The following is a 24,033-nucleotide window of genomic DNA, read 5'->3' as shown; positions in this document are numbered from 1 at the left end:
GCCTTTGTGCTTTGCAAAAACCCTCAAATCTGGTATCTGACTGTAGCCTGGAGTAAGGAGTAGCCAGAATAGCCTGTACTGCAATCTTCAGAACAAAGGAGGTCTTGGGAAGAATGAAGATTCGATGTACATGCTTTCAGTGTTCTTGAAGAGAGGCTGTTTTAGTGGAAATAATAATCTCCTGCAATTTTATATTATTTGCAGACTGTTTAAAATTGTTCCATAGGCAGAGAATAAAGAACTTTGTTTACTGTCTTGAAGTAGAATGTCTGATGCTCCTGGGGGAGGTTATTCTTTTATTAAAATAGATACAAAATAGCTACTTTGATGGAAATACAACGCTAGGAATTGAAATGGTGATGATTACAGAAACTATAGTAGTCTGATGCAAAATAAGCCTTAGGAGATATGTGCCCTAAATGATAAATCACTGTTCTTTAACAAAACAAGAATTACTGTTACTTTATGTTTCTTGCTTATTTTACAAGGTCTTTAGCTGTTTCATCTGCGCTTAACTTTTACAGGCTGGAGGTAAATTGATTGTTGCTTTGTGTTGTAAATAGCCTGGCTTTTTTAAAGCACACTGGAGATGCAAGTACAAATCAACAGGATGGGATTTATTTGGTCTCAAAAAAGTAAAAGGAAGAGTCATGACTACTGACACCACATGCAATAACTGCACGGGTATCTGTTCTTATAATTTGGTAGAGTTTTGTAATCACATTGCTTTTGCTTTGGAAGCCTCCAGTAAGGTAAATGAGTATATGTTATTTTGAACTAGAATTAACATCCTTCTAGCAGGCAGGGAACTACTGGTAGCATTATTCATTAGGGGTGTCATGTTCCAGCCCTATCCAGCAGCTTGTGCTTTACTCTGGATAATTAGGCATACCTGCCAAATGTTTGGAATCTGAGATGCTGAGGTGTATTTAGCAAAAAAGAGTGTCCTAAATACTGGCTTCGAAGCTGAGCACAGAGGAAGTAGTTGAAAGGGGTAATGTGTCCCAGTTTCTGCAATTTGTGATGACCTGAAATCCTTAATGATGACATCTAAAAGCAGATAACAAAACCTTTGCATCTTTTCTACGTTAATGTTAGCTTGTGACAGCTCCAAGCTAGCAATGTAGAGAAAGTACTGGGTTTGGAGATCAAAGAACCCCCTGGTTCAGGGGTAGGCTGGGTGACAGGCTGTCCCTTGGCTCACAGCATTCCTCAGTAGCTCCCATGGTAAGAGGGAAGACACTCAGTGCTGGCTGGGAACCTGTCTGTGTTGAGATATCTGCCTTGAACTTGGCAAGCTTTTAGCCATTCTGATGCCTAGGACAGTCTCTTGCTAACAATACTTTTCTCTTGTAGGAACGCAGATCTGTACTATATCTGCCTGAATCTTCATTTTAGAAGCAGCCAGAGGATAAAACCCAGCACAGTGCTCATTTAAAGTCAATATGCTCTAGCTTGCAATTTGCTCATGTTTAAGTGCCTTGCTTTTAAGGTTTCCTTTGCCCCACAGGCAGTCAGAACACAAAGGCAGGCTCTATTTTGTTGGTTTTTGCTTTTTTTTTAATAAAGAAAAAGTATTGCAAAAGCTCAAAGAACAAAATATTTCTTTCCACCTTCCATCTCCTCAGGTTTATTTTCAGAAAACAGAGGGTGCCTGTATAAAGTCTAAAGGGGAACAAAGAGATGCCAGCACCTCAAGTGCAGCTGGAAATGAAGGTGGTGGATGAGCTGTGTGTGTACATATATGTGTGAGAGGAGTGAGAAGGTTCACCTTGAAGCAGTGTTGAGCTTTACAGGGATGAGGTGTTGTGCAAAAACCCTCTACACATAACTGATTTCTTTGTTCTTGGTAAGGTTTGGTTGAGTGAAGATGAATATAAGTTCTGAGTCTCTACTGCAGTATTGTGTAAATTATTGTCTTTGGAGAAAAGCTTAAATGTGGGGTGTGAGAAAGGGAGTTGCAGTTACAACACAGTATCTTCAAGAAAAATGTGAAGAGAATAATGTATTTATTGCAGGAGTTCCCCTTCTGGAGCCATACACAGAAGGCACCATGTGCCATCTGAACTCTACCATGAAGAATTCAGCGTGTATCAGAAGTTATTTGCCATTAATGATTTGAATCCTGCAGACTGGAAGGAGGGATTTTCTTTAGGAATTCAGAAACCTTATACTCATTGATTCTGTAACCTGAGTTATTCTGTGATTCAATAGAAATGGAAGTCGTGCCTGCTTGTATCACTTCTGGTGCCTTACCTTTGAAGGTTGTCTCTGTTGCATTTTGACTGAGGTGATTGGCAGAGGCTTTTTGTCATGGTCTTGGTTAATATTAGTGCTTACCTGAAAATGGGAGTGGCTTCCTTACTGAAGTTGGAGTTCCAGAAGGTCAGAATACATCTGTAAATACAGGAAACCTGGGCAGGGACATCTCAGCTTGTTTAAAGAGAAATAATAGATCATGCAAGAATTAAATGTGCACCTTAATGAGACCTCAGCAGAAAAAGTCACTGGGGGCCTGCACGAAATATGGCACAGCAAAAGGGGAAATCCAAAGGCTGTAGCTGGGTTGGAATGCACTTTTTCTAAATGATACAAAATGTAGTGTTGTAGTTCCCTGGTGATGAAGCTGTTCACACATGGAGGATATTAAAACCTTTATGTAGTTAGGCTGAGCACCTCTATTACAACAGGTTCATCCCAAGCCTTTTTATTTTCATGTGATGTGAAGAGATAGAGTGGATTTGTCCAGACTCTGCTTTTGGCAAAGTGTGTGCAATTTGCAGTTTTGGGCTCTGTGTCATTCTTCTTGGATTTCCTGGGTTTTGTTTTTAAAATATATGTGTAAAAATATGTGTGTGTTTATATAGTCCTTAATAAAGGATATTCTTTGCATGTCTGTTTGACAGGATGTGCCAAGAGAAGCCCTGCTTTGGCTTTAAAGCCTGTGTAGCCAGATCCCTTCAGGGCTTGTAATGAAATGATCGGTTTGTAGTTTCATTTTACGTGGCTGAGGATTCATAATGCTGGGCAAAAGTCTGAGTTCTCAGTGAGTAAGCTGGTTCTTTATTGGCCTCTTGCTGGGAAACTTCTGAAAGACATTCGTCTTCCACAGGGAGCTTCTGTGATTTCTGTGCTGGAACACACAATTGCATAAGAAAAAGGAAGGTTCAGACGCCGGTGTTGGCGAGCAGCAGAGCGTTCTCTTTAGGCAGCATCCCTGCAGGAACCCGCCTGTGATCTCCCTTCTTTCTGTTTAGATTTTATTATGTTGTCTATCTGTTAAAAATTTAAATAAGCTTGTATCCAGTTAGACCTTACAGACTTTGTGAAGATGTAGGAAGGGAAGAACTTCAGTGAATTAATCTCTAGCCATGAATTTTTTCTTTAATTATCATCACTTTGGGCAGTTTGAGAGAGGTGTCTATTTAATTGTAGGTGTTGATGCTTTATAGCCTTCTCTAGTCTCCAACTGAGTGTACTTTATCAAATGTAAAGAAACTTTCAATGGTGTGTAAGATTAACTGCTCTGAAAGCCAGCAGGCCTGTTCACTGCAGAGCTGAAAGAATGTTTTTGCAGACAAAAATTCCACTCCTATGCTGAAGAAAAGGAGAAAGCTTAAAGCAGATTTAAATATAAGATAGTAATCTCTTAGTCTGTTGCCTGTTAATATGAAGTACTTGATAGATGCTTCACATGATTTCTATTTGCTGCACTGAGCCCAGTCATACCAGCACAGTTGCAACAAGCTTGTCTGAAACAGGAGGTACACATTTCTCTGAATCTCTGCTTGCAGATTGTTGGGTAAAATGTGGTTTTTCCAGTCAAAGAAGCTGAAATCAGTAGAATAGTTATACCATGATGGTAGAAGTGAGAAGTTAATTTTTTTTTACCTGCTTCTTTATAGGAACAAAGTCCCAGTAACCAGACTTCAATAGCAATGATGCAAGAGCCTCAAGAGATGGTGGAAGAGACAGTTACTGTGGAGGAAGACCCAGGCACTCCCACTTCCCACGTGTCCATTGTCACTTCTGAAGATGGAACCACAAGGAGAACTGAAACCAAGGTGAGAGGTTAATAACCACTGAGGAGAATGGCAAAGTGCCATCTAATCGTGGAATAGAAATAGCAGGGAGTAGCCTGAGTGGTGACAATCATGCTATTGTGATCCTCGTTGGTTCTGAGCATCGTGTTTGCCAGCAGAGCTGAGTTCAGGGCTTTTTCAGTTTCACCTCTGTGTCTAGATTGCTCCCTATCAGCTGTGCTGATACTGCTGTTCATGGAGCTGTGAACTGAACAGTAGAAATTATCCAGGTTAACCAAACAAAAACACCAGAACCCCTTCTCAGGCTGCTTATTCTTGTAATATTCACTTCATTCTACTGAGGCACTTCTCAGCATTGCCCTGCAAACAAAAATTGATTAATTGGTAGGGCTTGGCTGAGGAAAATATGTCTTCAATTAGTGACAATCTATAATAACATTATGTGATTATGCATTTGTCCTGTAGAACAAGAAGCAGCCTGTGTAAGTAAAACCATAGCATTTAAAATCTGCAACAATCTTGTGAATGGCATCTTACTCCTAATGCATGGAGAAAGCTGGGTGTGCTCTCAAGTGACTGTACCTCAGGTTTGGCTGGATTACAGGTGTGGCAACGTTCTAATTTTAATGATATCTTTTTGTGCCTTGTGTAAGGTAGTTGTACAGTCTCTGTTGAGCAGGTGCTGTGTGTTCGTGGCTGCCTTGCATGCTTTCAGTACCACTGGAACGTTACAAAGATAAAGGGTGATTCCTTTTTTAAAAACTTCTAAACAGGACTGATTTTTAAAAAATGGGAGAGGATTGTTCAACTGCTTTCTGTGTTAAAAGGACTTGAAGAGAGGTCGCTGTGTAAATTAGTGTTTATTTTCACTGAGGTTCCAGATTTGCAGTCCTCTAGGATATCTATTCAGGACATCAGATCCTGAGGGTGAAGTAAATGAATGTTGATTTCCTGAGGTCAGTAGACCTGTACAAATTATAATAAACTGAGTATCTGGTTTAATAGTTGTTGCAGTTAGTTACAAGGTAAATATAACTGGCCTATTTTCTCACTATTGGAAGGAGATTAAGGTCTTAAAAATAAAACAGATGAACAAAAAACCCCCGCATTTTTATTAGCTCTTCAGCTAATCTAATGTATTTAATTTGTTACTTACATGAAAGAAATGCTATTTTCTTTCTAGTGGCAGCAACAACAACTGTTACTTGCAGGAAGGAAGTGATAAAATTACAGTGGAGATGGACACCTTTTTATATGTACTAATAGTAGTGCATAGTTTTAGGAGGCTGCAAGGGCATAAGATTATAGCTATGACTGTAAAAATAGAGGTGAGGCCATGCCTCACCTAGATAACAGGACCACATGGAGTGAGCAGTTTGTCTGGAATGGTTGTGGCACTGATAAAAGCTGCGTGTTTGTCACGGCTCAGAGGTGTGATTTTCTCCTCTGTGCCGGGGACCTCCTGTTCTTCCATCTTCCCACAGGAGAGTACAGTGGCAGCTTCAAAACAGGCATTGTAGCTGCATATGGGGAAGGAAAATTGAAAAAACAGCAACCTTGGAGCTGCTGTTCCATTTCAAAGAGCAAGGCTTTCTTGTGCTACTGCAGGTCATTGTGGGCACTGAAGTGTGTCCAGGACGGGGCTGGGATGTGCAGATGTCTTACTCTCCATTTGTGTTGTTTCAAATAATGCCTCTGACTGCAGCTTAAGTACTACCTGGAGCTGTTTCCTAGTAATTCATTGCTACAAGGACCAGCAAAAAAATTCTAAAATCCCAGTTGTTGAGAAAAGTGATTCTGAAATGTCAAAACACAGCCTGGCTTAACCCTGACTCTCAGAAGAGGTGCTGAGACTTTGCTGGGGTTGTTGCCTCTGATATGGTTTTGTTTTGACTTCTCCTTGCTATGATAAAAAGGCATAGATTTAACAGCTCTTAGATACTAGTCTCAGGTCAGATTTTACACGTTTTTTACATCACTTTGGTCTTCAACTTGCATTTTGTTTTGGTAGGGACTGTGAAAATGAAAACTGTGTCACTGGGGCTTAGTAGCATCAGTTAATTGCCCTGGAGTTAATTGTCATTGACACAATCATTTCTAATAGGTGTCATCATGGTGCTTTCATAGCTCATGCTATTATGTGTGGGAGCCTTACAGAGAATGTTACATTTCCTGGTTCCTCTGTGCAGTGGCAGAATTCTGACTTTGCTGCTCAGAGGAGGGTGCTGAAGAAATCTTCCTGGCATGGAGATGCTGCTGGCCATCCTAAATGCCAGGAGAAGGAGATGTTGAGCCCAAAAGCTGCAGTTTTGTGTCTCTGCCTGTTCCCTCACAGATCTAAAGAAATGGAAAATACACTTTACAAATCCCCCCCAAACCAAAAACCCCCACATGAATCTTGCCTTGCATTGTGTGCAGGTGGTACTTGTCCTTGTAGAGGAGCAACATTTCCTGTGGTGGGAATCCTCACATCCCTTTTCAGTACTCTCCAGTGTGTGAAGTTGAGATGGTCACACTGTGCTCAGGGGAGTAGGTTTGTGCTCACCTTTTCTTTTTACTCTGAGCAGTGGCCTTTGGTGCTCTGCATTGCTGTGCATGCTCCAGGCCCCTTTAAGGAAGGATTTAGAGCCTGCTTTTGTTGTGTCTGTAACTAAGGGCTCTGCTGGGCAGTGGCAGCCACAATCTCCAGCAAATCTGTCTTGCAAAGAAGGTGGTGGCATAAGATACTTCCTCTGACAGAGGAAATAACACAGGTCATGGCTTTTTAAGAGCCAGAGAGACCAGAGATGTTTTTCAAATGTATTCTTTCTTTGCTGGATAGTTTATGTGGGGATTTGTCAACCTAATGCCATTTTTTGATTATTAAAAGGAAATTATCACTTATTTTTGTTAAATTGTGTGAATTTCTGGCTTGCTGGAGAGTGATGCTTCTGAAATTCTTCCTCTTGAAATGCAGCACAGCAAAGGCTGTAAACGTGAATGCTCCTGGATGCTGCTGTTCCTTTATTCTGTTCCTTCCCCAGTTGTTTCAAACCCATTATTTATAGAGGTTATTCTTTTCAATAGTGTATTAAGTAAACAACCTTAATCTAGATGCATTGACAGTTTTGCTTTGCTTTTCCCTCATCTTTGAGAATGCCTGTAGCAGTGAAGCAGGAAGAAGGCGTAATAGAATTTAATATTTGACATATTTTAAATAGAGAACATCTGCCTTTTCAAAATGAGATATCTCTGGGTAATTTTCTCCTACCTGTTATTCTTTTAGTGTTATACTAAGTCCCTACATAGCATTCATTGCACAAAAGATGTGGCAGATAACACTTCATTTCAACTTTATAATATCTCTGGAAGCCAAATACCTATCAAGCTAAAACAGTGAAAGTCACCTTGGGGAGAGACTTCCACTTCTTGCTGCTGGCTGGAGCACTGCCAGGTGTTAAAGGGAGCCTGGTGTAAGTGGCACAGGAGAACTCAGTAAAGCAAGTTAGAAGTGTGTGTGTTTGTGTAAATGTTCACTTTTTTTTTTCTTTTTTCAGGCACCTTTTATTTTTATCTTTGAAATGCCAAAAGATTGGAGAGATTTAGGTCACTGTTACTCATTGAAATTGATATTTTATCATAGCAAACTGGGAAATCAATCTGTATACAAAGTTGTTTAATTTGTAGTCCATCCATTTTCTCTGAGCTTTCCAATACTCAGCAGGTCCATCTCATTCCCAGCAGTGATTAACTGCTTTTCCCAACACCTGTTGATAAGAAAGTGGTTGTTACCAAAATTCTGGTTGTGCTGGTGCCAGGTACCCCAAGAGTTCTTAGCAACTTTGCAGGAAATTCAAAGGAATTAGGCAATAGAGCCAGAAAGGATTTTAGCTGAAGTTGAGGGCCCTTTCAGAATGTGAAATACTAGGCTTGAAATTGAAGGGGAGAGATTTCAGCTGTTGTTTTGAAAACCTGCAGGGTGAGTTCTTCCACAGCATTTAATAGAAAGGTAATAGCTTCAACCTGCATGGGCTGATAAATTTTTACAGCCCGTAGTTCAAAAATATGCTCACAGAAATGTCAGGATGCTCAGATCCTCCTGCATTCCTTCTCATCTGATTCTTGGTTTAGGAGAGTTTCAACAAGATTGTTTTCCCCTCAGCTTTTACAATGCAGTTAATTTATTTTTTAAAAAAAATAGAGGCAAAATAAAACCAGCCTCAAAAACAAAATGGAAGGCAGAATTACAGATAAGATGACTGCATCTGACCATGATAGCCCAGTTCCACAGAAATCTTGGTACTGTCTTTACACGTCTGTGACTGAGCACTGTGAGGCACTTACTTTTACCATATGCACAGGCATCCAGTAAGTCCAGTTGTTGCATAGTTTAATGTTTTTTCTTCCATCCTCCTACATAAATAGGAGGATGAGGGACAGAAAAATACAGAAGCTGCTTCAAATGTGTGACTATTTCCTTTATGTTCCATTGGCAAATGTATTTCCAGAAACAAAATTAGTAAAACCATTATCATGGGGCCTGTAAGGGAATTATTTACTAAAATAATTGTTATTTGTGGGGTGAACAATGTTAAGGTCAGTAAACCTGAATTATACTTAGATTTTGGGGTGTGGAGAGTAGCAATGAAAGCACTGACTTGAGGTATCACAAAAGTGTCCTGTAGCTGAAATCTTGGTATCTGTACAGGGAATAAAGCATTACAAATATATTGTAAGCATACTCAGACAGCCTCTTCATAGGGAACTACTCTGAAGCTTTCTTCTGGTACTCCGAGATTGGGGCATTTAAACAGTTGAGCATCTTTGATTTGTCATTGGGCTGAAAATACCTTTTTGCACAGGTTTTCTTTAGGGATAGAAAGTAAACAGAGGAAGTCAAATCACACTCAAAGTAACTTGTAACTCTCCATTTTTTATTAGAGTACATCTACAGTGAGGAATTGATGCAAATAAATCTTTTTTAAGATTGGGTGCATCTGAAGGATCAGGTGTCTCTCAGATAAGGCAGTCTGTTGGGACTTCATTTGGAATAGCTTCATTCTCTCTGGCTAATGCATCAGTATTAAGGAAACCACAAAATGTTGGGAGAGAAGATTAGTGTGCTGTTAGCTGCTCAAGATTGTCTGTGTTCTTTTGAGAAATACAAATGAAACATTCCCTTAAGCAGGATTTCCTGAAATAAACGTGTTTGGTTTGTTGGTTGGGTTTCTTCTTTTGCTTGGAAACCTTTCATTAAATGGACCTTCATCTGTGTGCTGGCTAATTGCTGCCAAAAAGCTTCCCTTTATTGTCCTGTCAGCAGCAAAATCTGTTTATCACATGATAAATCTTCTGTCTCAATGCCTCTCCTGACAAATGAGGCATGAGTGCAAATACTCCTTCTCTTTCAAAATATAGAACAGCTCTGTTGGATTGCCCCAGTGTAACACCTTTAGCATTACTGAATACTTTCATACTATGAGAAACACGTACTTTAATGCTTGAGTGAAATGTTCCTTTTTATGTGTCCGTCCAAGGGGGTTTTGATTGTCCTGATACTTTGTGTTTGCTGCTGGGTGCAGTGTTCAGAAAATAGTAAGAGGTGAAGCTGTGCTAATGCTGTAAACTTGTTTTTACATGTGCTGTGCTGCCTGACACTGAGTGTGGCTTTTTGATGAGCCACAGCCACTGACAGCCTGTCTGTGCTAGTCTGAAAGACAGGAAAATAAGGCCAAGTAGATACAAATTGCAACTAATCCCTTGCATTCTGTGTTGGCAATTTAAACTAAAAACCCAAATCTCTGTAGAATGCCAGAGCATGGTACAAAACTCACTGAGGGTAACTGGCAAGTCACACATTGTCTAGGAGGTGATTTTCAGTGATCTGAAATTCTGCTTTGTGGTTTTTGTGTACATGTAGCAACTGTTGGAGACAAGTCCTGTCTGTAATGTTTCTGTGATTGTCACCTTGTCCTGCTTACCAATAACATGGAGCAAGTCTTTGATGAAGGTGCACCTGATCCTGCAGGACAAAGTTTATTCCTCCTTTTGTGCTGTTGCTGCAGCCAGAGGAGGTGTGCTAGGTACTTCCCATTGTCTGATCTTAACAGCTTTAGGAAAAATGACACGTGACAAACTGAGCAAGCATGGCAGCTCGTGTCTGAAAAGCAGAGCTTGGGCTTGGATCTGTTGTGTAGTGCTGAAAGAAGGAGCTTTGTGAGATTATGCAAGGGCACTTCTTGGCATTTAGAAAGCTCCTTCCTTTTTCCTTTCCGAGCATAAGTATCCATTTCTGATTCATCAAATTGCTGACATCTACCTTAATTCCTGTTCTTCCCATTACTGGTTCCCAAATTCAAGAACACAAAGGCCCAGCGTTTTGCATCCAGTTTTGTCATGGCTTTGCAAAACTCACATAATTCAGGCCTGAGAAATGTCGCTTTTTCTGCTCTTAGAAGATCACTTATGAATATGGTACTTTGAATAAAAGTATTGTTTCTGACTTCAGTAGGAGAACACTGAGCTGTGTTGCTTTGTGTGTATCCACTTCACAAAGAGCTACTGTAAACTCTGCCAGCTCTTTCTGTCCTCTCACTGCTGAGTTTATAAAAGCTGTGACAGTGGTCACGCTGACAACTGAGCGGAAAGGAGCAGTATTGTACACAGGTAACAAGCAAAAACCCCGTTTGGATTGTATGTCATTAAATAAATGTTGATTTTCTGGTTTCCTTTCTTCCAGTTATTAAAATATGTACTTTGAAAAAGGGAGAAAAGACTCAGAGGCATGGGAGGATAGCATTTTTCCTGATGTTTACTTGCTGAGGAAAATCCCTTTGTATTGATGAGGAAAATTCTTCCAGCTCTGGCTCAAATTAGATGCAGAGGTCATGTTGGTACCTGGCAATGCTGCATTCAGCATCGTGTTGCTGTTAATTACACTGCTGGTGGAGAGGCATTTGTGCTGCTTGCAGTCTTGTAGGATTTCATTACTTCATTATGCTGAAGTATCATTTGCTCACAGATGTGTGTAGGAAAAGAAAGGCTGTTTGGGTGAATCTTTTTTCTGTTTGGGGTTTCTGTGTGAAAACATCTGGCTAGAGGACATGTCTGGAGCCACTTCAAGAGATCTAGTCTAATTATTTTGCCTTGTAGTAGCTTGGCTAATCTGTTGCAAATCTAAATGTTTAAATCGGAGCATGTAGGTCAAAATACTTATTTGGACTTCAGAGCCACTGAGCAGTCCAGGGATACATGTTGTGGGTTAACGTTTCCCTTGAATGTAGCATTTCATTCTGAGACTTACATGAAGAAAAGTGTCATTTGCTGATGCTTATTTATATCTGTAATAGCTTAGAAACCCCAAATACCTTTTACCAATTTTGTGTTCTTTCCCGGGTATGTGCAGTGCTGTCAGGTAGGTTGATTCTCCCTCTCATCTTTGTGGATGTGCTGTTTTGTTGCTTGGTTGGGCTGAAAAGTCAGCACTTACTAGGGTTAGGGTAACTTTATGTAGGTTAAAGTAATTTTTGGGGGTTAGGGCTACCAAGGATAGACTGGCATGTGCTGGACTTTTTGTTCTTCCCAAAAGAGCTTTTTCTGGTCACACTGGAAGGCAGTACAGAAGTTGATGGAGCCCAGATACCAACCCAAACAGAAGGCCCTTTGCTAGTTTGTAAATACAGTGGCTTTTGTCCAGCACTGCTTTAAACAGATTACCAGACGTTTGCCACAAAGGCAGATGGTTCTTGCAAAGTTTTAAGGACTCTTTGTTCTTACCCTTCAGCAAGAAACCCTGAATGCAAGAGCCCTCTGGACATTTACTATTTTCAGATTTTGCGAATTCTGTTTTGAAGTTAAATGTGATTTATGGAAGTGAAGGTAAAACTGTATTTGTATGCAGATTTTTCTTCAGTGTTTTAAACAAGTTTGTCTAGGATGTTTAGGTAGCTGCAATTGCAAAAACAGTCTCTTGTTAGTGTTCATTATTGCAAATTTTTTAGTCACCAAAATAATGACAACAGCTAACTATTGGGCTTGTGTGGTGGTTGGTGGATGTAAGAAGATCAAAAAGAGAAAGCAGGTGTGTTGTCCACAATCCTGAAGCCCAAAACTTCTCTGTTCGAGATCATAGTTTCCTAAATATTACTGCCAAATTTGAGCTCTATCAAATTACACAGAGGTGCAGACTTGATGCAGATCAGGCAGAAGCACATAACTCCATTTTTGTTAAACCAGAGAATGTGATGTGGTATTTATGCTGTAGCTGTGGAAGGACAGGCTGTAGCTCCACAACATAGTAAAGTTTTCTCTTAGGACAGATGTCTTCTGAAAACGTTTTGGGGCAGTTTGAACTGGTATAATGACTTTGTGCTGCTTCCATGTGCTGTCATATGACTGCAGTGATTTTGATTTGGTAGTAAAGAGCACAGAGTGCTTTTTTCCGAGGTATTTTTCCACTGTTCATGCCAAAAGCTAACAGCTGAGCTGATTGCTGCTCCGGTGCCACAGGCACGGCTCAGGAGTTTGCTCGGTGGTGCTCTCTCCCCATTCTGCTCCTCCACCTCCCCGTGTCTCACCACATTATGCAGCAAGCAGAGCATTAACACATCTACTCGCTGCTTCCTGCCAGGTTACCAAGATGGTCAAGACGGTCACCACGAGGACGGTGCGGCAGGTGCCGCTGGGGCCGGACGGGCTCCCTGCCATGGACGGCTCCTCGCCCATGGGCAGCTACACAGACTCCATCGACAGGAGGTACCTGAAGAACGGGGAGCGCTTCATCACCCCCCAGGCCTCGTCCACCCTGACCCGCTCCTACAACAGCTACAACGACTCGTACCCCGAGAGCCACGAGGGCCAGTACCGCCCCTACATCGGCCACGACGGCTACGGAGACCTCTCGGACAGCTACGGCAGCTTGTCCCGCGGCGTCGGCTACCGGCCCCGCTACGCCTACGTGCCCGGGGGCTCCTACCGGCCCGACGATGGCAGCTTCACCCTGCCCAGCAGGAGGGAGAACTACGGCCCCGTTGCCCAGCCCCAGGTGCCGGTGGGCAGCAGCGCTGACCTGAACCGCTCTCAGCCCGAGCGCTTCCAGCCGGAGCCCTACGGACTGGAGGATGACAACCGCAGCCTGGGAGTGGATGATGAGGGCTATGAACTGGATCCCGATTACTCCACTGTGAACAGGAGGACGTCTGCAGGTGTGCCAGAGAGAGGAAGGCCTCACAAAGGAAGGTAAAACCCGTTTGTTTTTTACAGTGCTGTTCCGCAGCTTTTGCTTATTTGATCATGTGCATTCAAACTCTGTGATTTGGTATGTTCTGGAATTACTTGACAGAAAAAGCAGCCCATAAATGACTGGAAAACAGACGAAGTATGGAAGAGAGGGAGGGTACCCTTTCAGTGATTCTGGGCTGCTTAGTTCAGGTTGAATTTAGAGAGAAAGATGACCTTGTACAAGAAGACAAAGTTACTTTTTTTTCCCTCTTCCTAAAAAATAGTTGTGAATGCACTGTGTCGTCCCAGAGCTGTGCCACGCTAGCAAGGTGAAAAGAGAGGTTTGTGATCTGTGAGGCTCCTGACGGGTCTGGTTGTGTGCACATCTGCCAAACAAAAGCTTTGAACAGCTGGTTGGGGTTGCAGATGAGCTGATCCCTGGTGGTGAAGGGGTGCCAAGCTGTCTTGTGAGGTGTATGACAGCCTCTGCCCAGATCCTGTGCTAACCACACAGCTGTCTGACCAGGTTGTACTGAACCTCACACATCTTAAAGACTACATCATTATTTTTTGTCCTGTGCCTATAGAAGGGGAGAAAAGAGTATCTGTGTTGTTTTCAAAGTGACCAGTTACAAATGACTTCTGGTTCAGCCCAGTTTCTAAGGAATGTTCTATTTTATGCCATGTTTTCTGGTATTAGTTGTTTGTGCTGTGTTCACAGCTAGCTGCTCTTGCATTTGAGAAAAAAACCCAACAACCCCCAGGCTTGGGAAAAGTGTCCTGTTACTCAGCTGAAAGTCATCTTGTACAGACCTGAAAAACTTGTAATACTTTGTTTTTTAAGGGGTGTACAAATTTTACATGTGCCTGCCTGAAGTCATATCCTCATGATTCGTGTTTTGATATGGATTTAGTTCTCATTCTTTTCCTTTTAATTTAGAATAGTTTCCAGAGCTGTAAAGAGTCTGGATTCACCTGTCTCTGTGTGTAGACAATCTTAGACTGAACATTTCTGACCTCAGGCTTTGCTGCATCAGCAGCAGTTGTTGGAGGGATTTGTGTTGGCCTTTTCGTTCTCTCAGAGTCCTCCTTGGAGACGCTGTGTTATTCATGCTTTTGTGGCTCTGTTTTCCCTCCCTGTTCTGGAAGTTCATTCCAGAGCTAGAATCAAACACTTCCAGGTTGTCATCTGTACTTGTGAGAGTTAAAAAAAAATCCAGTGAAAAGGTGTTAAGGCATATCTCCCCAAACACCCTTCAAGTCTATTGTGACATCTTTGGTTTTGCAGGCTTACCTAGCAGTGGAATCATGTCCCTCCTGTTCTGTGGGGCTGAAGGAAATACCTGCACCCAGTGGGTGCCAGAATGCTGCTCAGTGTATCAGACTTGTATTTGTGCTTCCCTGAACTAAGCAAGTTTACAATTCTTGCTAAAAGAAGTCAGGCATCAACACTTTTAAATTTTTATTAACATTTTTCAAACTGTATGCAAAATGAATAATTCAATATATTCTTAGAACCTACCCATTTGCATTTTAAAATTTGGTGTTTTTATTAAACATCCCTTTGATTTATTGTTCCCTGCAGTTTGGATAGGACCAATTCATAATTTTTCTTCTACGTTTCTTTTCTTGTGAGGTTTTTTCCATATTTAATGTGATCAAGAGGCTTTGACAAATAATTAGCCTGACTGTGGCAGCAAACTTTAGCTGTTGAGAACATAAGAAGATTGTATGAGGGCCTCTTCATAAGCAGTTACTTTTTGACATTTCAAAGAAATACTTGAACAATTCAATAAACCTGCATTTCAGATATGCTACTGATCTGCAAGAAAATAAAGACTACAAGTAGTGCTTTGTACTAGATGAGGGTAATTGCTAATTTATTACTCCTCTCTAGTTTTTTTTAGATTTTTATTTCTGTGAAAATGATTAAATGAATGTGATTAATTGATGCCACTTTTGATTTCAAAAAGTTTGTATGTGCAGAGCAGGTTTAACAACAACTCTGTTGGATGCTGTTCTGTGTTGCACCGACTTTCAGCATCTGAAAGCATCAGTGTCCTGAGCAGAATTCCTCCACTGAGGACTCACTGAGCATTTGTCTCGTGTTCTTCCCAGTAGGTGCTACTTCATTAGTAGTTTAAAGGTAAAATAAGAGTCCTTACTCTCAGTTGCTGTTCTGAGAGGGCTTGAGTGGAGGTTTCTCATGGGAGTCTGTGCTGGTGAGTCTGATTCCCTGTGTGATGAGGAGGCAGCCCAGCTGTGTCTGGAGGGGTTCCTAGGCAGGGGGATTACAAGTACAGATTGTTCTTTCCAGCTCTTGCCTGCTCCATTTGATCACAGAGATAAATACCTATTTGTGCTTTTCTTCTGTCATCACCAGCCTCATTTTAAGCTACTTATATTTCATTTTAAATTGGGGAAAAATGTGCCTCCTCACAAACATCTCCAAATCCAGATAAATGCACAAAGGCAAATATTCCCTCTGCTGCTCGTCATTGCTTGTGGCTGGGCTTTCTTGTTTTCCTTCATACTGAGTCTCTCCTCATGTAAGATACATCATTTTCTGCAAGAGCACCTGGCACTTCCTGTTCTTCCTCTCTGCTTATGCTCTGGTTTGGTGTAAATCAGGTTCATAATAAACTGGGGTTAGAGAAAAGTATTTGGGGTGTACAGTATTGAAGTAATGTTACTCAAGTTTACTTATGAATGTATTTACACATCTTTAATTGAGTTTGTGCCTTTTTTTCCTTCATGTGATAGGTTCCCTTTGTTATACTAGGTGTTTTATTATATTTTTTTAAAACATCTAATTTTACTGTGTGCTGGATATTTTGTATACCGTCCTTTTTGCAAGAGAAGCAGGAAGTACTGAATACTTTTATCCACAAAAAACATCCCTACTACTATTTGAATATTTATTAATCATTAAATTGAAATTAACGCAGACAAGCTGGAAAGAAATGGCAAGTCATAATTCATCTTACTGATTTAAATAACTTCTGTTCAATTTTTTCTTGCATGGGTGGTGATTTCTTCCCAGAGTGGACCACTGCATTCTGCACTTGTATGAGCATTCATGGGACCTCTTTTTTCCTTAAGACCTCTGGAGCAGCTCTTGCCAGTGTTACTGTTCCAGACTAGACAGGGTATAAATTCTTAATGTTGACTAAGTCAACAACAAAACAGTTTTTTACTGTTAAATTATCTATGCCAGAAGTCTGATTTAAGACACTGAGACTGTCTTTGGTGGTCACTTCATGGTCCAAATTATTACTGCCAGGAAATGAGCCAGATTTTAGATGAAATACCTGTACAAGTGGGTCTGTTGCTGCTGTTGTGTATAGACAGTGAGAGTATTGGTAGCACCATACATGTCAGTCTTATTCTTCTTCTGGTGTTTTTTTAGTACAGAATAAAAAGACTTGTAATTGTAGTTAAAACTTTCATTCAGCACTTTTGGCCTACGTTCACTCATTCCAAGTGTTGTATATGGGCAACATGAGGGTGTTGTCTGGTTTGGGGCAGGAGTTTATGGCCATGCTGGGCAGAACAGGGTAAGGCAAGCAAGGTGGTCAGTTTGAAAAATACTTGGGTTTTTTCAGAGTGTCTTCCTTAGTGTGAATTCAGTTTGATAGTGTTCTGGTAGCAGAAGGTGATGAGTGGCAGAGTTTGATGTGGCAGGAGGCAACCCGAGTCAGCTCATCCATTGGCAGTTCTTAGGTGCTTCCTTTAAGGGGATTTTGGTGTTTTAACCATATGGCCCATAACTCGGGCTTGTCTCAGCAGAGGATTCACTCCAGTTTTGAATCCCCCTGTGTATCCTATCAGGGAACAGAGCCTGGCAAAAGTAGAATCTCACTCTGCAAGGTCTTTACGTCTCCTCTTCAGTGTTTGGCACGAAGTTTCCTGCTGAAATCCCAAGCCTTTCTGGTCTTTTATCCAAAGCAGACACCAGCTGCAAACTGTAATGAATGTAACACTTGTAGAAGTTGGTGAGGATTAAATGTTTAAATCCTTCACCTGTTTACTCAAATGTGCCTGTGTTGAAGCTGTAAGGAAGATGATGAATCCACAAGCTCTCTCCCAGTTTTTAACTATGCTAGAATGTGTTTTGATCAATTCCCTGAGACAGGTGATTAGTGAGACCCATGGCATCCTGAAAACTCAGCTGCCTTGGTACAGACAGACGGAAGGCAAGATGTTTGCAGTCAGCAACTCTGGCATAGCACCAGTCCTGAGAGTAAGGAACTCTTGGGCTCCTGAGAGCAGTATCTGCTGAGGCTCTTGTTAGTCCTGTTTTGTATCAAGTGGCTTTTCCTTCCCAGCCTAGCTGCTCCAGTAATGTGAAAGTGAAAAATCTCATTTAGCCCACACCAGTCTGACTCTAAAAGAGGATTTCTTTACTCACCCAGTGTGTAAATGTGTTGGTGATGAGGGTGTGTGTAATGCCCTGATAAGATTCTTGCTTTTGACTTTCTCGCTCTGCCATTCTGTTCTTCCAGCCCTTTGTTAAAGGAGGGGTGATGGGGCTTGTGGCACTTTTGCCTTGCTCTGCCTGAGCAGTTGTTTTGCTCCTCTACAGATGACCTGTTTTGGTAAAATGTTTCCCCTCTTGTTTTTTTTTAACCTTCCCTAGCCTTGATCAGTGCATTTAGTCATGTGAATCTGAAGTAGTGTGGTACTTGCCTTGGCTGAGCTTTCTTGGACACCTCTTGGGTTCATACAGGATTCAAGTTTCTACGTAATGATTTGGGGTCTTCAGGGTTCAAGTGTGCAGGTGTTTTCTTTGCTGCCAGGTACAGTCATTGAGTTGTGTCACTGGGGCATTAGCAGTGGCTCTCAGCACTGCTTCATCCTTAGAGGAATGTTGGATCTGGCCTGTGAAGGCTTATTCTAGCAATTGTGGGGTTTTGTTTTTATCCTCTTCTCTACCGATTGTTGAGAGATGCTGTCTTGTTCTAAGGCAGGGCTGTGATCTTATTTAATTTTTCTTCTTACTTTTAATTATTAATTCTTGACTTCAGGTATTTTCACTCATTTAATAAGTAGTGATTGACAATTAAAATTAGTGCTGTTAGTACAAGACTTACGTGGTACGCTTCTGTCATGACAGTGTTGCAATTTGAAGTTCTAACTCTGAAGTTTTCTTTTGACAAATGTAGTGAAACCAAGGAGCTTTATGTGGCAAAGGGAAGAGGATACAACATGAGGAAGACAGGCCCATCTGTGTGGTTCTGTTTGGAAGGCTTTGTGGAGATAAAGCAAACAAACTGCATCCCAAGACAGTAATTATCTTTGTGTACTTGCACGGATGAGGCGGAGAGAGAAAATTGTGCAGGTGTAATTGAGGTGGTGCACAGTTACCTCGTGGGCAGCTCACAGGACTGAGATGTTCTGAATTGCAAGTTACCAAGTCAAGCAAGGAACAGCTGTGCAATTATTAAAATTAATCTTCTGCTGCTTTTATGAAGTGAAAAAGAATTTAACATGAGGATGGGTTTGAGAAATGAGAATTTGTTGTAGTTTTAATGCTGGTTATCACAAATTTGCATTTGTAAAAACAGAATTTTGAGGAGTAGCTAAGGGGTTTTGTTATTCCTTCTGCCCTGTGCGTATTCACAGAAGTAAATTGTTTCAGTGTTGTTGCTTTCTGCTTGGAGTGATGGAAACATCTTTGTTCTGTAACAGAAAACATGACTGTCCAGAGAGTGTAAATTACTGTGTAGAGCAACTGCTGAATTATACATATACAAATAACTGCATCAATAAAAGGATTTCTTCAGATTCATTCTGAATTTTGGATACTTGCCCATTTTTATCCTTTCATTCAGTTTATGGTTTAGAACAGCAATTAAAGCAACGTAAAGTCAGGAGAGGCACTTTTAACATTAAAAGCGTTAATTGTACAAGGCTAAGTTCAGTCTCCACCTCCGGTTGCTTTTCTCCCCAGAGCCCAGTTTAATTATCAGTCCCTTTGGGATGACAGCAAGTTCCGTTTTCTTCTGACTTCTAATAGGCTATACTTCAGCATGACAGTAGAAATGGTTCAATAACATCACTCAGTGCTTTAGATGAAAGATTTTAAGAAACATTTTGTAGCAATTAGAGCCACTTGCTTGACTGAGCTAACTGCAGTACTGAGACAGTAGCAGACCTGTCCAGGAAAAAACTGTAAAGCAAAACGCTGCTGCTGGTTTGAAAAAATACATCTATAAGAGGGTGGTTTATGGCAATATCGATTAAGAGTAGTGTTTAGAGTATGCTTGTCTGAGCATCAACATGGAAATGTAGTGGAACTTGTCAGACTCAGGGAAATATATCTGTGGTCCCTGCCCAGGCCTTGAATGCCTTTAATTAGAGTTTTGGTTTGTTGCAGAAGTAGCAGCATTAATGAAGATCAGTGTTTCCTACTAAATGTAATCCAGCTCTGTTGTAATTGCTTTGCTAAGTGACCAAAATGAAAGCAATCTGTTTGATGGCTTGCAGTTCCTGTCATCATTTCATTGCTAGCCAAACAAACACTGTGCTGGAGTCCCATCACTGCTGAGAACTCAGCTATGGTTAATTTTCAAGTTACTCCAAATAAACTATTGGAAACTGTAAATGTGCTGCCCCAGTGATGTTTGTGATATTAAAATGCTTGCTTGGGGCTGAAATCTCCATATTGATTCAGTTACAAAGTGTTTAAATGTGCTTTTTTTTTTGCTTTTTTTTTCCCTTTCTTTATCTTGGCACCGTTGCTTCTCCCAGGGGCTACGATGACCCCATCGAGACGGAGATGGTCGAGGAGAGGATCCCGTACCTGCACGGCGGCTACGCGGCGCCGCTGGCGCAGCCGGAGCGCGGCAGCATGGCCAGCATTGACCGGCTGGGGAAGCGCTCGCCGTCCATCGACAGCATCCGCAAGGACCCGCGCTGGAGGGACCCCGACCTGCCCGAGGTCATCGCCATGCTCAGCCACCCCATCGACCCCGTCAAGTCCAACGCCGCGGCCTACCTGCAGCACCTGTGCTACGAGAACGACAAAATCAAAAAGGACGTGAGGCACCTCAAGGGCATCCCCATCCTGGTGGGCCTGCTGGATCACCCGAAGCCTGAGGTGCATCGTAAGGCCTGCGGGGCTCTCAGAAACATCTCCTATGGGAAGGATAATGAAAACAAAGTGGCTATAAAGAACTGTGATGGGATCCCCGCATTGATCAGGCTGCTGCGAAAAACAAACGACATGGAAGTCAGAGAGCTAATTACAGGTCAGTGTCTGTGATTTCGTTAATGGATTAGTCTTTAGAACAGTTCTTTCAGCTCTAGGAACAAGAATTTCTGGAGATTACAGCACTGAAGGAGAATTTAGAGCACTGGCTGCAGCTGTTGTGTAGCTGCTCCACGTTTGTGTGGTGAGAGTCTGACACGTGCCCATCAGGAGGGGATCGAGATCATCCCTCTGTGTGTGTGTGGTGCACTTGGGATTCCCTGGATGCTGAGGGATGGATGCTGCTCCTTGGGTGTAGCATGCAGTTGCACGTGCTTGGGGTACTGAAGCTGAAATGAGTTACAGCAGCTCCACTGACAGGTAATTTGTCGTGCACGTGCCCTCAGCGTGTTGTAATCATGAGGTAAGATACGCTGAGCTAAATCTTTCCTTGTTAATCTCTTATAAAACAATCCTGCTGCCATGTCCCCACTCCCTCATATTTAGAGAACAGTCAGTCTCCTCGGGAACACTTCCAGCCTGGTGCTGAGGACTCTTGAGGCTGTTTATGAAGTTGAAGCACTTCTGGGCTGGAAAACTCAGATTTTAGGGAGCATTGGGTCTGCTCTGGACATGGATTTGCTTATTGCAAAGGTTGGAAAAGGGAGAATTACATTTCAGGTTACTTCGCAGGGAGTTTTCAAACACTTACAGCTCCATTATTTAACCTGTTTTTATTTGAACTTAGTCTTGGGCATCATCCAAGAAGAGCAATAAAGTATATGCCAAGTTTCAAAGTTCAGCCATTAAGTGGGAAAGGGTGGAAAAGTATGTCAGCTCTTAAAGTAAGGAGAAAGATATTGTTCTTCAGTCTCCCATAAATCATGAGGAGTGAAATGGATTTCCCTTTCTCTTCTCAGAAGCCGCAGGGGATGTTTGGATGGAGACCAGAGCAGTTCTGATGAATTTCTGTGCCAGAACAGAATTTTTCCTGAAAGCTTTTTGGGGTTGGAAATGGGTCCAGGGCTGAAACTGTTCAGCTGCCTTATCAATGTTGGCTTGTGCAGGTAGACCCTGTTGCAAACATTGATTAAGCCATTAGAGGTAAACATCATAATTCTGTAATTTCCTCAAAAATTATAGTAACTCTAAGTTTTTACTGGTAATCATAATTCTCTGAGATGAACAGGGGCCTTGGGTGTTCCATCTGTTCTTCCACAGCCATTACAGGCTATTTAGCAAACTAGGTCTAAATATACAGTGTTGAAACTAGCAGGGGTATTTTTCCAGCCTTTTTCCAGTGAGCTGGCAAAGGAGAGCTGTCTGTTTTGTCAGAGAACCTCTGAGTCGCATGTGCTGGATGTGCTTTGAGAGCTGTCTGTGCTCTGCCTCAACATGGAAACTCTGCAGGTGGTATTTATATTCCATTTGTTGCACTCATTTAATGTGATGGCAGACCTTTTTTTTTTAAAATAAAGAGTATCTGTTTATCTGCTGTTCTAGTTTAATCAACACTCATTTCTGGAGTGCTGAGAAGCAATAAATTTATTTCCTTAGATTCAAGAAAGGAGAAGCCAGTCTATAATTTACTCTGAAGGAATATCATTATAGTGCTAGGTGGTAATCAGTCACTTCTAAGATGCAAAAGCAAACTGGATGTTTTTTCTTTTCACTGTAAATGGCGATTGCTTTGGTTTCCCGTTGCTTAATTAGCTTTAGAGTTCAAATGCATTTTATTTGGCAGTAGTTTTTGCCAATTAAATGTAGTATTTTTATTCCACCTTGGCTTTTGTTACTTAGAGCTCTTTATTTCCCTTTCAAAAACACCAGGAATACTAAGGGCATTAACCTAAACAGATGTCCAGTAACAGATGATGTGCATTTAATCTCCACCTAACCAGGAATAATTTCATTCCCCTTCTAAAATGATAGCACCAGATCCGGTGTGAGACATTCAAGCATCAGCACAGAAAAGAAGAATATTCCAGCAATGCCTGTGTGGCTGGTGCTGCTGTACTTGCACTGTGTGTTCAAAGCTCTGGCTGATAATGTGGAATTGTCCATTTGTAAAATGAGCTCTAAAAGTCAGCAGAGAGAAACAAGAGCCATCTTGAAGTGCAGAGGGAGTATTCAGGCAGGGCTGCTACAAAAGGACTGTATTCTGCAGCCTCAGAAATTCAGATCACAATTCCAATGTTCTCCTGGTAGCAATTGTGACTTCCTATCTGGGTGCTTTTCCCTAGAGATAAACCAAAGCCTGCCTTTGCCATGAAAGTTTTTCAGTTTATCTGGAGTGAAATGTCTGGGGACTTCATCAGCAGTGCATTAGGAAAAAGAAAAAAAAAATACAACAGCATACAGCATTTGTGTTTATTTCTTTTAACAGGCTCAAAATTCAAGTTTGGTATGACATATTGATTTTTCTACAGTTTCATCTTTCTTTAACTCAATACTGGCTGCTTTTCCAAAAGCTCAGTAGTAATCACCAGCTGGTCATCCAGCTAAGGACAAATAATAAAATAGTCCTACTTTCCAAAGAGATTCAGATCATTTAAAGAAGTTTAAATAATTCAGTTGTCTGAATTCAAGAGCAGTGCTGGGCTTGAAGTGTTGTTTTTCTGGCTGTGGAGCACTGCCTGCCTGCAGGACAGGAGGTGCCCAGGTCACACAGTAGGACACCCTGTTTGAGGCAGGGCTTTTTGGCAAAAGAGACCATCGTTCCCATCTAGTGTGAGAGTCAGCCCTTGACAGCTCCATGCCTTCTCCTTTGCTTGGTCTGCAGCAGCCACAGCTGGGTCTGGTCACTGTGTTACTGGAGTGGGGGAAAAGCCACACCAATGAGCTGAAAACACCCAAGGGTGGATGCAGCATCCAGGGAGGAATCAGGTGTGGCATCAGTGCTGAGGGAGTCTGGCTGTGCTGGGAGTGTGTTCCCTTGAGCACTTCCCAGGATGCACGTTTGCAGAACACAAGGTAGACAACTGTTTTGACAATAAATTCTGGAAGCAGGCAGAGTGTACTGATATACCACTGCTGCCATATTAAGCCAGTGTGTAGATTTTTTTTCTTACAGTTATCACTGGTTTTAGCAGAATTTGAAAAACTTCTTTGGGTTAGTGCTGTCACTGTTTTACCAGGTGTTCTTGACATGCCTGCAAATGGCACTAAACATGATGTCCCTCAAGGTCAGAGATGTGTGAAGTGTGCAAAAACTGCCTTCTAAACTCAAAGATACATTCATAAAATACCACAGATCTCACTTTCTTTTTGAAATGTGGAGGTACAAAATGTTTCCTAGCTACTGCACTGCCAAAAGCTTAAGTGTTGGAGTGTCCATAAGTAAGTCATGAGTAGAGCTGTGTTGAGAAATACTCCATAAAATTCTTCCTTCATTTCTTGCTAGGCTTGTAGCTGTACTGCTGTACTCTCAGTGGATCATTTTCTTGAGAAAAAGAGAGAAATGAGGATTAAGCTGATAAGGAATTAAATCTGTTCTGATTGGGAAAGCAACAAAAGTTTTATCTTGAGTGATAAGGTTTTTGTGGAGGAAATGTTCCTATCAGATATGCAAGACCAAAATTTTATTACATTCTTTGAAAA

General features: G+C 41.6%; 1 protein-coding gene across 17 annotated transcripts in view; it reads left to right on the top strand.

Moving 5' to 3' along the window:
• ARVCF (ARVCF delta catenin family member) overlaps positions 1–24,033 on the top strand; it is a 247,318-nt gene that overhangs the window by 155,840 nt on the left and 67,445 nt on the right. For all 17 annotated transcript variants that reach the window (XM_064392940.1, XM_064392945.1, XM_064392943.1 and 14 more), the window contains 3 exons: positions 3,906–4,064; positions 12,652–13,259; positions 19,995–20,494. In XM_064392940.1, the coding sequence (XP_064249010.1) occupies positions 3,906–4,064; positions 12,652–13,259; positions 19,995–20,494 (1,267 nt within the window). The remainder of the gene's footprint in view (positions 1–3,905; positions 4,065–12,651; positions 13,260–19,994; positions 20,495–24,033) is intronic.

The sequence above is a fragment of the Passer domesticus genome, chromosome 17, assembly GCF_036417665.1.
Source record: "Passer domesticus isolate bPasDom1 chromosome 17, bPasDom1.hap1, whole genome shotgun sequence".
NCBI classification, from domain to species: Eukaryota; Metazoa; Chordata; class Aves; order Passeriformes; family Passeridae; genus Passer; species Passer domesticus.
This window is presented reverse-complemented; position numbering and strand designations above follow the sequence as displayed.